The sequence below is a fragment of the Nicotiana sylvestris genome, chromosome 4 (genome assembly GCF_000393655.2).
Source record: "Nicotiana sylvestris chromosome 4, ASM39365v2, whole genome shotgun sequence".
Taxonomy (NCBI): Eukaryota; Viridiplantae; Streptophyta; class Magnoliopsida; order Solanales; family Solanaceae; genus Nicotiana; species Nicotiana sylvestris.
In genome coordinates, this window is record NC_091060.1 from 131,581,010 (window position 1) to 131,599,723 (window position 18,714).

An 18,714-nucleotide genomic window follows, 5' to 3' on the forward strand; every position below is an offset into this window, starting at 1 on the left:
ACTTAGTTGTAAATATGGAAGGACTTGTAGAACAATTATTATTTACATACTAGCCCCTATGTGATTAGTATAAATAGGGGCATTCATTTGTAATTCATCAACCAAGCAAACAATTCAAGTTCTCTCTAATACAAAGCTTCCTTTAACAATTCTCTTGTGTTCTTTCTTCCATTCTCTTAGCGATCTTGAGTGTAGTAAGGTTGACTTGACATAGCAAGAACGTGATCAAGTTGTGCAAGATCGTGAGCGAGTTGCCAAGTGCCGCACGTGTACTTAGTTAACAACTAACGACGTGACATTATTGCTCTCTTTTTCACAAGGGTGAAACTAAAACGTTGTTGAGAAAGTTGAAGTACGCCAAACTTTTGAGCTTGTCATATTTGACTTACTACTCACTGAATCTTGATTTATCTACAATGTTCATTGAACAAATTACCCTTGCACAAAACAGCATGATTATTGCTTATTCTTTATGCTTAAAGAAGAAACAGGGTAGGAAACAAAACAAAAATAGAAGGTGTCACCGACTCAACGTTGTCTAAAAAAGGAAATGATCATCTAGGATTGACTAGCTGGAGGTGGCTCCGACCACTTTTGCACATGCATTCTAGCTTTTTCAGCCTGCCAAGAAATGCACAACAATATATAATTTTTATTGTTAAGATGAAGGGTTTTGATAAAATTGAAAAACAAGTTCCAGAGTTTTGCATTTTCCTAGAAAAAGATATTACCTCATTTTCCCAATCACAACGATACGTTATAAAAGCCAATATTATCGTCTGCAAAGCTGTCCCTCCAAAAATCATTCCTGCCCACATGCCCTGCAATTTCCAATTTTCATTTATAAGCACAAAAAACTCTAATAAAAATTGTCATTCCGCAACGTAGATCCACACCCCAACGGAGAAAAATAAGCACAAAAAATAAAAACAACTCATTTATTTTCTTAAGACTTAATATATAAAAGAATACATGGTACGATCTGAAAAGTATTTACAATATATTACTCACAAAATAATTACTAGTAAATTCCTATTATAAATATTAATTTGTTAATTTTGTAATATGATTTTAAAAAAAAGGAAACCGACATACCTCAAGACCAGTGTTGAGAACCATACCCATAAGAAGTCCAAGAGGGACCCCAACAAGGTAATAGCAACCTAGATTAATACAAGCCACTTTTGATTGCCATCCTGCTCCAACAGCAACACCTGTAACAGATAATGCATTTCTCTATTAAAATTCTTTAACGCAGACAGTACATAGAATTTAAACTCATATTTTACTTCGAACGAAAAAGAAAGGTAATTACCGGATAAAACAGGTTGAACACTGTTTAGAAGAATAGTAACGGCAAGAAGGTAAGATATCTTCTTGACAGCATTTAGGACATCAAGGCTTGATGAGAAGATTAGAGCAAATTTATCTTGATATATCATTATTAATACACAAAAGATTAACCCAATCACGGTGGATTGTGCCACTGATACCACTGTTGCGAATTTTGCTGCCTTTCCTCTTCCAGCACCTAGTTCATTTGCTACTCGCACTCTGAAAATAAAAAAATAAATTACCCCCCCCCCCCCCAACAAAATAATTATATGGTGAAGTAACATCATCTTCCTCATTTGTACAACAGTACAAGTAAGCAAGCGAATACTCCCTCCGTTCCAATTTGTGTGATGATGTTTGATTGGGAACGAAGTTAAAGAAAGAGCAAAAGACTTGTAAAACTTATATGGTCTAAAACAATCCAAAAAAAATTTTGTGGCTATAAATCATCTTATTAAAGGTAAAATGGGAGGTTTATAATTAATTGTTACTAAATTTTAAATTGTATTATTCTTTTTGGAAGTGACTAAAAAAATGGTGTCACATAACTGGGATAGAGGGAATATATACCAACATGTATATATATATCAAGCAAGCCTAACACTTTTCAACTTAATAGGATAGTCCAAGTAAATAGTCATCAACTTAACCAAGGTCCAGTAAGGTACTTAAATGTTTTTTGAATGCTTATATATCTATACTATATTAAAAGCACGAAGGCCCTTAGCGGAATGTCGTTCGTCTTTTTTATCCTTTAAAAACAGATTTCACACTAGACAAAATAGTCATTTAATTATTTTTCTAAAATTTAGGACTTTAAAATTAACTAAAATTTTTGCTACTTGTGATGACCCAAAAGGTCATCACTTGTGTTGCAAGTGAATTCAGTATTCTGAGGCCTAAAAACCTCCTTTTTACCCCACCCTAATTTACGTGCGTGGTCCGGGCCTATATCCGGAAAGCCTTATATGTGAAAATATGAGAAATAGAAATTCTAGAGTTAAAATTTGATTATGGTTGACTTTGGTCAACATTTTGAGCAAACGGACCCGGATCCGTGTTCCGACGATCCAAGGAGGTCCGCAGTAAAATATGGGACTTGAGCGTATGCCCGGAAATGAATTCCGAGGTCCCAAGCCTTAGAAATCAATTTTTGAAAGAAATTGTTTCATTGAATTATCTAAGAAATAAAGAAAAGAATTAATATTTGAAACCATTGTTGTCGGGCCCGTATTTTGGTTCCGGAGCCCCGTACAAACTTGTTATAGTATTTGAAAGATAACTATGAAATTTTGTGAAAACGAAGTTTATTTGACGTGAGTTGGACTTCCGATTGAAGAGTTATGAACTTTGAGAGTTTTTGATAAAAATGTTGAGTTTTGAGGTTTAATTCATGATTTTACATGTTATTTTGATGATGTGATCGCACGAGTAGGTCCATATGATATTTTTGAGTTAGTATGCACATTTGGTTTGGAGTCCCGAGGGCTCGGGTGAGTTTCGGGTAGGTTCCGGGGTGTCTTAGGCTTAAAACATGGCTATTGGAGGTTCAGAAAAACTGCAGCTCTATGAACCTGCTAGTGCGGTCCGCATTGATTTTGTGTTGTCCGCACTGGTGACTGTGCGGACACAGTTAATTTTGTGCGGTCAGCACAGGTTCACTGGTGACTGTGCGGCCGCAGTTGATTTTGTGCGGTCCGCACAGGAAGTCTGAGAGGGGTACATTAAGACAGGATTTTCAGTTATTTTTCAAAACTGCAAAAACATAAGAGGCGATTTCTCAAACAACCCTTCTTCTCCATAACATTGGTAAGTGATTTCTAACTTGTTTTCTTCAACATTAACATCTTTTCACATGATTTTAACTCAAAATCAATGATTTTCATGTGGAAATTGGGTGTTTTGGGTAGAACCTAGGTTTTTCAAAAAAATGGGGATTTGGACCTCGATTTGAGGTCTGATTTCAAAACAAATCATATATTTGAGTTCGTGAAGGAATGGGTAATCAGATTTTGGTTCGAACCTCGGGTTTTGACCATGTGGGCCCGAGGGCGATTTTTGACTTTTTGGGTAAAACTTTAGAAAACTCATTTTCATGCATTCAAATTGATTCATTTAGCATTTATTGATGTAATTAAATAACTTGTGACTAGATACGAGCGAATTGGTGGTGGAATCAAGGGGTAAAGCTATAATTGAATCGTGAATTGTGTTCGTGGCATCGAGGTAAGTGTTTGGTCTAACCTTAGCTTGAGGGATTAGGAGTCGAGTCCTATTTGCTATGTGGTAATTGTTGAGTACGGCGTATATGCATGGTGACGAGTATCTATACGTTGGTGTCTAGCATGCCCGTGAGTCTTATATTGTGATTATCATGACTTCGTTGTATCTTTCATGCCTTGGCAATGGTTTCTACTTGTTGTGTAAAGTTTGTGGAAGGAATTGTGATCTACGAACATTGAGGAGCGTTGGCTCAAGTTGTATAACAAATTGTTAAAGTATAAGTGATAATTGAACCTCTAGAGCATTGACTCAAGTTGTGAAGTGAATTGTGAAGCAAAAGTGAGAAAGATAAGAGATCATTATGTTGTCGCCCTTGCCGTGCTATTGTTGATTTATTCGTTATCTCCCTTGCCGAGATGTTGAGGTTATTGATGATGTTCCCTTGCCGGGATTTATTTGTTGAATTGTTGTTCCCTTGCCGGGATCGTTATTGCAATTTCATTTATTCCCTTGCCCTATTGTTTGTGATTGTTGTTTGGGTGAGGAAGAGAGTTAAAGCACGAAGGGTGATGTTGTGCATTATTTGTATTGTGAGGAAAGAGTGTAAAGCACGAAGGGTGATGTCGTGCCGCACGATGTGCCATTCCGTACCGATTTTATTGATTATATGGTGAGGAAAGAGAGTAAAAGCACGAAAGGTGATGTCGTGCACATTTTTTATTATATGATTGCTTTGGTGAGAACGAGAGTAAAAGCACGAAGGGTGATGCCGTGCATTTATTGATTTCTGATTCTTTGTTGATATCCGAGTTATGTTGTTTCTTTTGTTTATTTGATGTCTTTCTATTCGGAACTGTTATCTCCCCCACAGTATGTTCCCCCTCCCATTTTGTTTGGTTATTTTTGTACTTCTTTCTCGTTGTATATATTTGAACTGCACAGGTTATTTGGTAGTCTGGTCCTAGCCTTGTCACTACTTCGCCAAGGTTAGGCTAGACACTTACCAGCACATGTTGTACTGATACTATATTCTGCACTATGTGTAGATCCCGGAGCAGCTTTTAGACCATAGTGTGGAGGCTACCTTCAGTCCACGCGGAGATCCAAGGTAGACCTGCAGGTGTCTGCAGGCCCTGGCGTCTCCCTCTATCCCTATTTCCTGTTTCATTTTCCTTTTATTCAGAAACAGTGTACTGTTATTTCTTCAGACTTTGTATGTAGCAATCTTAAACAATCTGTGACACTGTGACACTAGGTTTTGGGTAATTTAAAGCTTAGGTAGTTGTAATAGATATAGATTTCAGCTATTTTAATTGTTATCTTCCGCGTAATTATTTAAAGTTCCGATGCTTTTGCGTTATCGCCTTATAATTGTTAAAAAGAAATAATTGGATGATGAGATAAGTAGTTAAGGATTGACTTGCCTAGCTCACATTAGTAGGCGTCATCACAACTCCCGAGGGTGGGAAATCCGGGTCGTAACAAGTTGGTATCAGAGCTCTAGGTTACATGGGTCTCACAGTTCACAGACAAGCTTAGTAGTGTCTGAGGGATCGGTACGGTGACGTCTGTATTTATCCCTCAGAGGCTACAAAGTTATGAACAACTTCACATTCATTCTCTCCTGTCGTGCGATTTGGTTTCTCAATGCTAATTGAATTTCTACTCTGTTCTTTCGTAGATGGCGAGAACACGTGCTTCCTCATCCACTAACCAGCAGCCCGAGCCCCCAGCAATAGCTCCCACGAGGGGCAGAGGGCGAGGCCGTGCTAGAGGCCGGGGTAGGGGCAGAGCTCAGCCCCGAGCAGCAGCACCAGCAGCGGAGCCTCAGGTTGACTTTGATGATGAGGTTCCGGCCCTAGCAGTTCCGGTGGGCCCAGCTCAGGTCCTAAAGGGGTTTATTGATACCCTAGTTCTTCAAGATGCTCTGGTCCGTCTGGTGGGCCTAATGGAGAGTGTCGCCCGAGCAGGCTTGCTTCCTCTAGAACCAGCCTGAGAAGAGGAGGAGCCCAGACTCCTGCTACTCGCACTCTAGAGTAGGTAGCTCCCCAGTTTCATACTCTAGTGGTTCAGCTAGTTAGAGCAGTTCAGCCGAGTGTGGTAGCTCAGACCGACGATGGAGCAGTTATGTGTACCGATACTTTGTGGAGGTTGGATAGGTTCACCAAGCTTTTCACTACTACTTTCAGTGGTGCATCTACTGAGGATTCCCAGGATTATCTAGATAGTTGTCACGAGGTTCTTAGGAATATGGGGATAGTTGAGACCAATGGGGTCGATTTTGCCGCTTTTCGCTTATCTAGATTCGCCAAGACTTGGTGGAGAGATTATTGCTTAGCTAGACCAGCCGGATTGCCAGCCTTGACTTGGGAGCAATTACGCAGCTATTTCTGGAGAAGTTTCTCCCCATCACTTAGAGAGAGGCCTATCGGAGGCAGTTTGAGCGCCTCCAGCAGGGTTCTATGACTGTTACCCAGTATGAGACCAGATTCATCGACTTGGCTCGTCATGCTCTTATCATACTTCCCACCGAGAGAGAGAGGGTGAGGAGGTTCATTGATGGACTTATTTAGTCGATTCGTCTTCAGATGGCTAGGGAGGCTGGGAGTGAGATATCTTTTCAGGAGGCGGCCAATATGGCCCAGAGAGTTGAGATGGTTCTGTCGCAGGGAGGTGGTCATGGGTCGGATAAGAGGCCCCGTCATTCAGGCCGATTCAGTGGTACCTCGTTTGGAGGTAGAGATTCGTATGGTAGAGGCCATCCTCCTAGGATTTTTCAGTCGGCACTCCAGGTTTCTCATGGTACTTCAGGTGGCCAAGGTCCTCAGATGCAGTATTATGATCAGCAGTCCTTAAGTGCACCACCTACTCCTATCAGTGCACCGCTACTTCAGAGTTTTCGGGGTAGTCATTTAGGTCGTCAGGGCCAGCAGTCTCAGTAGCCGAGGGCTTGTTACACTTGTGGTGATATGGGTCACATTGCTAGGTTTTGCCCTCGAGCGCCAGGTAGCTCTCAGCATCAGGGTTCCCGTGCCATGGTTCAAGCACCAGGTGTTCCACAGCTCGCCCAGCCAGCTAGAGGTAGGGGTAGAGGTGCTAGAGGTGGAGGTATAGGTACTAGAGGTAGAGCTCAGGCCACTAGAGGTGGAGGCCAGCCAGCAGCAGCCCGTCCTAGAGATGTAGTTCAGGGTGGTGGGGCCGAGCCCCAATGTTATGCTCTTCCAGCTAGGCCTGAGGCTGAGGCTTTCGATGCAGTTATTACAGGTACAGTTCTGGTTTGTGATAGAGATGCTTCAGTGTTATTTGATCCGGGGTCTACGTACTCGTATGTGTCCTCTTATTTTGCACAGTATCTGGTCATGCCTAGTGATTCTTTGAGTGATCCTGTTTATGTGCCTACGCTGGTGGGTGATTCTATTGTGATAGATCGAGTCCATCGTTCAAGTATATTTGTGATTGGAGGTCTTGAGACTCGCGTAGATTTGCTTCTTCTGGACATGGTTGATTTCGATGTCATATTGGGGATGGACTGGTTATCACCTTACCACGCTATCTTGGATTGTCATGCTAATACTGTGACCTTAGCCTTGTCGGGTTTACCTCATTTAGAGTGGAGAGGGACTCCTAGTCATTCTACCCGTAGTGTCATCTCTTATGTCAAGGCTCGGCGTATGGTCGAGAAGGGGTGTTTGGCCTATTTGGCATATGTTCATGATTCTAGTGCTGAGGTTCTTTCTATTGATTTTGTGCCTGTTGTTCATGAGTTTCCTGAGGTTTTTCCTTCAGACCTGCCGGGTATGTCACCCGACAGGGATATTGACTTTTGCATTGATTTGGCTCCGGGCACACAGCCCATTTATATCCTGCCGTATCATATGGCCCCGCCTGAGTTGAAGGAGTTGAAGGAGCAGTTGCAAGACTTGCTTGATAAGGGTTTCATTAGGCCGAGTGTTTCGCCTTGGGGTGCACCGGTGTTGTTTGTTAAGAAGAAGGACGGCTCGATGAGAATGTGTATTGATTACCGATAGTTGAACAAGGATACAATCAAGAATAAGTATCCATTGCTGAGGATTGATGATTTGTTTGATCAGCTTCAGGGTGCCAAGATATTCTTGAAGATTGACTTGAGATCTGGCTACCATCAGTTGAGGATTAGGGCATCCGATGTCCCTAAGACAGCTTTCCGCACTCGGTACGGGCATTACGAGTTCTTGGTGATGTCATTTGGGTTGACGAATGCCCCAACAACTTTTATGGATTTGATGAACCGAGTGTTGACGCCTTACTTGGATTCGTTCGTGATAGTCTTCATTGATGATATTTTGATCTATTCCCGCAGCCGGGAGGAGCACGAACAGCATCTTAGAGTGGTTCTTCAGACCTTGAGGGATAGTCAGTTATATGCTAAGTTCTCGAAGTGTAAATTTTGGTTGAGTACAGTTGCATTCTTGGGTCATGTTGTATCAGTGGAGGGTATTCAGGTTGATCTGAAGAAGATTTAGGCAGTCAAGAACTGGCCTAGACCAGTATCAGCTACAGAGATTCGGAGTTTCTTGGGGCTGGCAGGCTACTATCGTCGGTTCGTGGAGGGGTTTTCATCCATCGCAGCACCGATGACCAGGTTGACCCAGAAGGGTGCCTAGTTCAGATGGTCGGATAAGTGTGAGGCGAGCTTTCAGAAGCTCAAGACAGCTCTGACTACGGCACCGGTGTTGGTGTTGCCCACAAGTTTAGGGTCATATACAGTTTATTGTGATGCATCTCGTATTGGGCTTGGTGTAGTGTTGATGCAGGATGGCAAGGTCATTGCTTATGCTTTGCGGCAGTTGAAGATTCACGAGAAGAATTATCCGGTTCATGATTTGGCGTTGGCAACCATTGTTCACGCATTGAAGATTTGGAGGCATTATCTATTGGTATGGCATGTGAGGTGTTCACGGATCACAAGAGTCTGCAGTACTTGTTCAAGCAAAAGGAGTTGAATTTGAGGCAGAAGAGGTGGTTGGAGTTGTTGATGGACTATGATATCACCATCTTATATCATCCGAGAAAGGCCAATGTAGTGGCCGATGCGTTGAGTGGGAAGTCAGCCAGTATGGGCAGTCTTGCTTATATTCCGGTCGGTGAGAGACCGCTTTCTTTGGATGTTCAGGCTTTGGCCAATCAGTTAGTGAGGTTGGATGTTTCTGAGCCCAATTGTGTGTTAGCTTGAACGGTCGCTCGTTCTTCTTTATTGGAGCGTATCCATGATCGGCAGTATGATGATCCCCATTTGTGTGTCCTCCTAGACACGGTGCAGCACGGATGTGCCAAGCAACCTTAGGTGATGATGGAGTTTTGAGATTGCAGGGTTGCGTTTGTGTGCCTAATGTGGATGTGATTCGAGAGTTGATTTTAGAGGAGGCATATAGTTCCCGGTGCTCTATTCATCTGGGCGCCGCGAAGATGTATCAGAATTTGCGGCAGCATTATTGGTGGCGGAGAATGAAGAAGGATATTGTTGCATATGTGGCTCGGTGTTTGAATTGTCAACAGGTTGAGTACGAGCATCAGAGGCCCGACGGTTCATTTCAAAAGATTGAGATTCCTGAGTGGAAATGAGAGCGTATCACTATGGACGTCGTTGTTGGTCTCCCACGAACTCAGAGGAAGTTCGATACAGTGTGGGTTATTGTTGATAGGCTTACCAAGTCAGCGCATTTCATTCCTTTGGCAATCTCTTATTCTTCCGAGAGGTTAGCTGAGATCTATATCCGGGAGATTGTTCGCCTTCATGGTGTGCTCGAGTCTATCATTTCAGATCGAGGTATGCAGTTTACCTCCCATTTCTGGAGGGCAGTTTAGTGAGAGTTGGACATACGGGTTGAGTTGAGCACAGCGTTTCATCCTCAGACGGACGGGTAGTCCGAGCGGACCATTCAGATTTTAGAGGATATGCTCCAAGCTTATGTCATTGACTTTGGAGTCTCGTGGGATCAGTTTTTGCCTTTAGCAAAGTTTGCCTACAACAACAGCTACCAGTCGAGTATTAAGATGGCTTCATATGAGGCTTTATATGGTAGGCGGTGTCGGTCTCCGATTGGATGGTTTGAGCCGGAAGAGGCTCAGTTATTAGGTACGGATCTGGTTCAGGAGGCTTTGAACAAGGTTAGGATTATTCAGGATAGTCTTCGTACAGCTTAGTCCAGGCAAAAGAGTTATGTCGACCGCAAGGTTCGTGATTTGGCATTCATGGTCGGTGAGAGGGTATTGCTTCAAGTGTCGCCTATGAAGGGCGTGATGAGATTTGGGAAGAAGGGCAAGCTTAGCCCTAGGTTCATTGGCCCGTTTGAGATTCTTGATCGAGTGGGAGAGGTAGCTTATAGACTTCCATTGCCGCTGAGCTTATCACCCATGCACCCAGTGTTTCATGTGTCCATGCTTCGGAAATATCATGGCGATCCATCCCACGTGTTAGATTTCAGCATTGTCCAGTTGGACAAGGACTTGTCTTATGAGGAGGAGCCAGTAGCTATTCTAGACCGGCAGGTTTGTCAATTGAGATCGAAGAGTTTTCCTTCTGTTCATGTTCAGTGGAGAGGTCAGGCTCCTAAGGCATTGACCTCCTGACCTGGGAGTCCGAGTCCGATATGCGGAGCCGTTATCCCCATCTTTTCCCGACTCAGGTACTTCCTTCTTATGTTCGTTCGAGGACGAACGATTGTTTTAGAGGTGGAGAATGCGATGACCCAAAAGGTCATCACTTGTGTTACAAGTGAATTCAGCGTTCCGAGGCCTAAAAACCTCCTTTTTACCCCACCTTGATTTACGTGCGTGGTCTGGACCTATATCCGAAAAGCCTTCTATGTGAAAATATGAGAAATAGAAATTCTAGAGTTAAAATTTAATTATGGTTGACTTTGGTCAACATTTTGAGCAAACGGACCCGGATCTGTGTTCCGACGATCCCGAGAGGTCCGCAGTAAAATATGAGACTTGGGCGTATGCCCGGAAATGAATTCCGAGGTCCCAAGCCTTAGAAATCAATTTTTGAAAGAAATTATTTCACTGAATTATCTAAAAAATAAAGAAAAGAATTAATGTTTGAAACCATTATTGTCGGGCCCGTATTTTGGTTCCGGAGCCCGGTACAAACTTGTTATAGTATTTGAAAGATAACTGTGAAATTTGGTGAAAAACGAAGTTTATTTGACGTGAGTTGGACTTCCGATTGAAGAGTTGTGAACTTTGAGAGTTCTTGATGGAAATGTTGAGTTTTGAGGTTTAATTCATGATTTTGCATGTTATTTTGATGATGTGATCGCACGAGTAGGTCCATATGATATTTTTGAGTTAGTATGCACATTTGGTTGGGAGTCCCGAGGGCTCGAGTGAGTTTCGGGTAGGTTCCGGGGTGTCTTAGGCTTAAAACATGGCTATTGGAGGTTCAGAAAAACTGCAGCTCTATGTACCTGCTAGTGCGGTCCGCATTGATTTTGTGTTGTCCGCACTGGTGACTGTGCGGCCACAGTTAATTTTGTGCGGTCAGCACAGGTTCACTGGTGACTGTGCGGCCGCAGTTGATTTTGTGCGGTCCACACAGGTTCACTGCTGACTATGCGGCCGAAGTTGATTTTGTGCGGTCCACACAGGGAGTCTGAGAGGGGTATATTAAGACGGAATTTTTAGTTATTTTTCATTTTTCAAAACCGCAAAAACATAAGAGGCGATTTTTCAAAGAACCTTTCTTCTCCAAAACATTGGTTAGTGATTTCTAACTTGTTTTCTTCAAGCATTAACATCTTTTCACATGATTTCAACTCAAAATCAATGATTTTCATGGGGGAAATTGGGTGTTTTGGGTAGAACCTAGGTTTTTCAAAAATTGGGGATTTGGACCTCGATTTGAGGTCCAATTTCAAAACAAATCATATATTTGGGTTCGTGGGGGGAATGGGTAATCAGGTTTTGGTTCGAACCTCAGGTTTTGACCATGTGGGACCGGGGGCGATTTTTGACTTTTTGGGTAAAACTTTAGAAAACTCATTTTCATGCATTCAAATTGATTCATTTAGCATTTATTGATGTAATTAAGTAACTTGTGACTAGATACGAGCGAATTGGTGGTGGAATCAAGGGGTAAAACTATAATTGAATCGTGAATTGTGTTCGTGGCATCGAGGGAAGTGTTTGGTCTAACCTTAACTTGAGGGATTAGGAGTCGAGTCCTATTTACTATGTGGTAATTGTTGAGTACGACGTATAGGCATGGTGACGAGTATCTATACGTTGGTGTCTAGCATGCCCGTGAGTCTTATATTGTGATTATCATGACTTCGTTGTATCTTTCATGCCTTGGTAATGGTTTCTACTTGTTGTGTAAAGTTTGTGGAAGGAATTGTGACCTAAGAACATTGAGGAGCGTTGGCTCAAGTTGTATAACGAATTGTGAAAGTATAAGTAATAATTGAACCTCTAGAGAATTGGCTCGAGTTGTGAGGTGAATTGCGAAGCAAAAGTGAGAAAGATAAGAGATCATTATGTTGTCACCCTTGTCGGGCTATTGTTGATTTATTCGTTATCTCCCTTGCCGGGATGTTGAGGTTATTGATGTTGTTCCCTTGCCGGGATTTATTTGTTGAATTGTTGTTTCCTTGCCGGGATCGTTATTGCAATTTCATTTATTCCCTTGCCCTATTGTTTGTGATTGTTGTTTGGGTGAGGAAGAGAGTTAAAGCATGAAGGGTGATGTCGTGCCGCACGATGTACCATTCCATGCCGATTTTATTGATTATATGTTGAGGAAATAGCGTAAAAGCATGAAGGGTGATGCCATGCACATTTTTTATTATATGATTGCTTTGGTGAGAACGAGAGTAAAAGCACGAAGGGTGATGCCGTGCATTTATTGATTTCTGATTCTTTGTTGATATCCGAGTTATGTTGTTTCTTTCGTTTATTTGATGTCTTTCTATTCGGAACTGTTATCTCCCCCACAGCATGCTCCCCCTCCCATTTTGTCTGGTTATTTTTGTACTTCTTTCCCGCTGTATATATTTGAACTGCACAGGTTATTTGGTAGTCTGGTCCTAGCCTCGTCACTACTTCGCTGAGGTTAGGCTAGACATTTACCAGCACATGGGGTCAGTTGTGCTGATACTACACTTTTCACTATGTGCAGATCCCAGAGTAGCTTTTGGACCGTAGTGTGGAGGCTACCTTCAGTCCACGCGGAGATCCAAGGTAGACCTGCAGGCGTCCGCAGGCCCTGGCGTCTCCCTCTATCCCTATTTCCTGTTTCATTTTCCTTTTATTCGGAAAGTGTGTACTGTTATTTCTTCATACTTTGTACGTAGCAATCTTAGACGGTCTGTGACACTGTGACACCAGGTTTTGGGTAATTTAAAGCTTAGGTAGTTGTAATAGATACAAATTTCAGCTATTTTAATTGTTATCTTCCGCTTAATTATTTAAAGTTCTGCTGTTTTTGTGTTATCGCCTTATAATTGTTAAAAAGGAATAATTGGATGATGAGATAAGTAGTTAAGGATTGGCTTGCCTAGCTCACATTAATAGGCGTCATCACGACTCCCGGGGGTGGGAAATCCGGATCGTGACACTACTAATCTTTCCTTATTTGAATTATGTAAGGACCTAATATTTAGGAATTTAAAATTAATAAAATTTTACTTATATAAAATCTTTCCGAAGATATATTTTTCATATGAATATTAACTTGCACGTTTATTTACTTTGACGAATGATTTCTCTTCTCTATTAATGAGATGTGTTTGAAAGCTCTTGATTTTTGAGTCGATTTGGATTTCAACAGTTCATGGATCACGATGCTAAGGCTAAGCTCCTTTTTTCCCGTTGTACACCATCGTTCTTTCTTTTATCTTTATAAATTCTACTTTGGTAGTGCTATAAACAAAAATTTGGGTACAATTGACCAAATAACTTAGCTAATATATTCTAATTAAGCTTTGTATCATAATAAATTACTCAGGTATTATAATCTACATCCTACCATGCTCTGTCTATCGATTTATTTTTTTCTATTTATTTATAGGTGAACGTTTATTACCAACAACGATATAAATATATTTGAAATATATACCTAATAAAAATTTTCATATCTTAAGATATTTTTCTAATATTTGAGAAGAAAGTTTGCACGTATACAGAAACTAGATATTTATGTAATTTTTAAAAAATTTAGAAGCATTAGTATAGGGTACACAATGCGCGTACCCTAAAACCAGACCCGTTAAAATTAAAATTGAGTTAAACTATAAGAATCTTCTATTATTCAAAACATTAGAAATTATGAATTAGAAAAATTCTATATGAGACAAAAACACAATGACTTTGGAAGCACCAAAAATCCAAAATTGACATGCTAATGATTTTTTAACTATTTGGAAAATATAATTCTATTGAATAAAGTTATTTGTAGTTAATATTTGAAAATTATGATGAAATAATGTTAAGAATTTGAACTAACAAAAAATAAGTTATTGTCTTTAGTGTTGAGAATAAATAACTAAGTCGTTAAATTAAATTATTTAGCAGAAGAATTCAATTTAATTATTTTTCAAATTTACTATATAAGTAAAGTTATTTGTTAAGTTGATAAAATTCTTAGCGTACATAAATTTGTTTTCGTAAGAAGAGAATTACTGGTGAAAGAAATAAGAATAATAGAGCAAAATTTATAATATAAAATTAAGAGTCAAATTGATAACAATGTAAATTTGAAACAATAAGGATGAAATAGTAGATGAAAAAATATATTTATAATGAGTTATCATTTATTTTTCTTTCGTACTCAACGAGTAATCAATATGAGTAATCAATTATGAGGATATATATGTGGTCATTGTAAAACTTTTTTGATATATGATTGTCTTCATTTATAGAGCTAATTAAAAGGGAACAATATTTATTATTTTCAGGAATTTTTCTTTAATTTTTATTTTATAATTTATGTATAAATCAAATATATCGTCTAATAATATTTACGTGTTTTGTTTAAATTGTGTATTTATTGATATAGGTACACGCGCAAAGCGCGTACCCTGAGACTAGTATTATATTAAAAGCACAAAGGCCCTTAGCAAAATGTCGTTCGCCGTTTTTATCCTTTTAAAATAGAGTTCACACTAGACAAAATAGTCATTTAATTATTTTCTTAAGTTTTAGGTATTTAAAATCTACTATGTTTTGTTTACCAAACCTTTCCTTATTTGAACTATGTACAAATTCTTAATATTTAAAACTCTAAAATCTATTCAGATTTTATTACTTCAATTAAATACAAACGTATAATAAATACATAAAATTGATCATAAATATCTCAACTTTTATGCAAGTTACCTCACATATATAAACCAATTGAATGGAATAGTCATTAAAAGATAACAATACTTACGTAGACCTGTTGGTAATTAGAACTTTTGTTAATTGAATGCCTTACATTGAAATATATCTACGTTATGATATGTTTAGGAGGTTTTACGTAGGAAATGATACTTATCTATGATAAGTATCAACTTTATATCTATATCTATCTATATCTATATCTATACATACATACTATATTAAAAGCACGAAGGCCCTTAGCAAAATATCGTTTGCTTTTTTTGCCCTTTAAGAATATATTTTATATTGGACAAAGTAGTAATTTTAATTATTTTCCTAATATGTAAAAATAGTCAATTATTTTTCTAACATGTAGGGACAATCATTTAATTAAATGCCTAGTATTTAGGACTTTGATATGGAAAATCATATAATTATCTTTTTTTTTTTTTTTGTAAAAGTTTTTGTTTAAGAATCCTTGACGAGCTCTTTTCTTTTCGTTAAAACGTTTCAGGTTTAGTAGTGTTTTTCTTTTCTTTTCAGAACTTCTTTTCTTCGTTTAGTTATGTAATTTGGTTATTACAATGAGCTATAATAATTTATTCTTTTTCTAATCCGTCAAAAATAATTGATATAATATTTATTATTAATTAAAAAGTTAAATAATTTGCATTTTACTATTGAAAAGAAAATTGTTATTTTCTATAATATCACTTTAATCATTTAATTAATTCATATAATATTTATTATTAACTGTATTATATGTTGGATAAAATTGTCAATACAAGTAAAATATTTTTCTTGAAAAGAACTGCCGTAAGATAGAAAAGGGAGAATAAAAGAATAGAAAGTAGGAAACTTCCTCTTACTTGATATCCCCAATGACAGAGAAGGTAAAAGACAGTCCTTTTATAGTTTGCAGGGAAAGTAAATATTTTCGAAGGAAAAAAGTTAAAAGAATAAGACAATAACTAAGAAGGTCAAAATTTTCGTAGTTTATAAAGAAAAAAGAATAAGACAATAAGTAGAAAACTTATTAATTAATTTCCCTATTAAAAAAAGTCGAATTTTGTAGGTTAAAAAGGAAAAAGAATAGATAATAAGTAGGAAACTTATTCTTTAATATCGAAATTAAGGAGTGTAAAAAAACAGTTAATATCCCAATTTTTATTTTCCATGAACACTTTCTTTTAGTTTTTTGGATGATCACTAATTTCATCTACCTATAAAAGACTGTTTGTAGGTCGACTTCTTAAATTAGAATTTTAAAACTATTTTCTTTTTGAAAAAGGGGTTAAAAACTTCTAAAGAAGCTAATATTTTATACTTATTATCATAATTTTTTGATAATAAGCCTTGAGGTAAATTTTTTAACGTTTAGACTGTTTCTTGAAGTTTTGTAATAATAGATGTTAAAAGTTCTTGCATTTTCTACATAGCTATCAATTCAAGTCTGTAATCTAAAAGATAAATAAATGTTTAAGTTTATATAACTAGAATAGATATTCTTGTAGTTTTTTTAATAAGTACTTTATTTGTATTTTAAACATATTACGTGTGAGAAATATATGTGTTTAACAAATTTATTTCGTGAGCATGTAATTGTTGTTTTATGAAAAAATCTGTAAAAAAAAAAAAAAAAAGCGTTTACATGAAATTAGAAAGAGTGAGCTTGAAATATTTAAGAATAGAGCAATCAAACTTTATATAGAAAGATATAACAAAGTAGTACAATTGAAAGTGTATATGGCTGAAGAATACATAAGAATTAAAATTAACATTATTATTGGAGATGCTAGGAATATGACTGCCACCAAAAGATTACAATCTTAAAATATAATTCACTAATAATTAATATCGAATCTTAAATATGTTTGCACTTTAATGATCTCTAATGTTTCTTCAATTGGATATAAGACTTGATCTCATTGACAAGGAGGGGTGGCTTTTTTTGTAAATGTTTTTTTCTATTTGAAGTCTAACTTTAGCTTTATCATAGGAAGATCCAAGCATTTCAAGGCTTTTTTTTTGGTCATTCTTCTATTTTTTTTTGGTCATTCTTCTGTTTTTTTCTTCTCTACCCCTTCGGGGTAGGGGTAAGGTCTGCGTACACATTATCCTCCCCAAACCCCATTAATAGAATTTTGCTGGGTTGTTGTTGTTGTTGTTGCTTCTATTTTTTCTTAGCTGTCCTAATACCAAACAAAAAGAAGTTCGTTCTACAAAAAAAGAAAATTGTTAATTAGTTGACATTGTTTGTGTCTACTGTCTTATAGAATGAACTTAAGAATATATATCATGCAAAAAATATTGGAAAAAACTCTTAAATCTTCAAGAGTTTATGTATTCTTGCTAAAAGAAAACATGAAAACTTTTAAAATAGTAATGAAATATAAAAATAAAATAATTTTTTAGTAGAATATAGCAACCAAGATGATTGGGGACTTTTTAGTGTCATCATTTTCTTTATTGAGTTAGCTAAATAAGATCAAGAAACATCATTTTGAAGAACTTTTTTATGTAAATATTTTATAGCTCAAAGACTATTCATTAATATAATATTAACATAATTTTTAAAATTAGTACTTATTAAGAGGGAATACATGCGCAACGCACGTATCCTAAGACTAGTATAATATATATAAAGAGAGAGAGGAGTCCTAAAATAAAAATACATTCATGTACAAATTGAAAATAGGAAAAATATCACATATTTATTGGAAAATATCAGACTTCTTTAGGGCAGAGTTTCTTACTTTATTTAGTAACTAAATTAATAAGATGAGTAATCATTATTTCTAAAAACTTATGTCTTTTTCTTTAATTTTTCATTTACGAAAATCGAACATAATTTTTAATATAAAATTTATGTAATTCTTTATAAAATTTATACTCATTAAGACGAAGTACACGCGCAACGCGCGTCCCCTAAAGACTAGTTTATAATAGGTCCTAGGTACTATTAACATGGAAACAATCACTTAACATAAGCTAAAGTCCTAAAAGGAATACAAATAGATGTAGCTGCTATGGGTGTGATTGATGAAGAAAAATATAATTTCTCGTAGACTAGAATATATGTGTCAAGAATTCTTGTCTTTATATATTTATATCGAATTTACGTCCAATTTTGTCTTCCTATGCAAATATACGTCGAAATGGAGAGTAGGTAGACAAAGCTTTAATTTTGCCTAAGTAAGGAATTAAAAGCAGACACAAAGAAAGCTACATGATTGTACACCTAACACATTGCTTGCAGCTTTCATGCTCAATTGACTATTTAATTTATATATACTAACCCTATGTGGAAAAAAATATAAATTCCTGGTGGAATAAATTAAACCATCTGGTATTTTCAACATATGATCATAATCATCCATTTCCTCCTCCTCCTTTATGGTTTATAAAAACTAAAATATGAGGACAATCATTGAACTTATAAGTTCAAACTCTAATGTGAATTAAGCTTCAAAAGCAAACCAAACGACTGACAATCGTTCGTTTAACGTCTAATTGTCACTATCCATTTAATTCGCATATTAACTAAATGGTACAAAAGAGAGGAGGACATCATTTTCTGAATTAATTGTGTTGGTTGTTTATAGATATACGTCTCTGTGTCAATTATCATGCATCACGCATGTTTAACTCAAATCTAGAAGCCAGAAGGAGCTGATCAATATACAAGAGCAAAGGACAGGACGTAAGGCCCGACTATAATAATTAGTAGAGACTGGGACAAGTCGTGATGTTAGGTCTCTAATCTTATTTACATAATTAAAGCACTTTTTCAGGTCGAAAAGACTCAATATT

General features: G+C 37.5%; 1 protein-coding gene across 1 annotated transcript in view; it reads right to left on the reverse strand.

Moving 5' to 3' along the window:
* Window positions 1–353: 353 nt before the first annotated feature.
* LOC104237189 (protein DETOXIFICATION 27-like) overlaps window positions 354–18,714 on the reverse strand; it is a 30,011-nt gene continuing 11,650 nt past the window's right edge. Inside the window, exons 5-8 of the mRNA XM_070172234.1 lie at window positions 1,316–1,554; window positions 1,096–1,214; window positions 732–821; window positions 354–621 (exon numbers count right to left, since the gene is read on the reverse strand). Coding sequence (XP_070028335.1) covers window positions 559–621; window positions 732–821; window positions 1,096–1,214; window positions 1,316–1,554 — 511 coding nt within the window. The 3' untranslated portion in view covers window positions 354–558. The remainder of the gene's footprint in view (window positions 622–731; window positions 822–1,095; window positions 1,215–1,315; window positions 1,555–18,714) is intronic.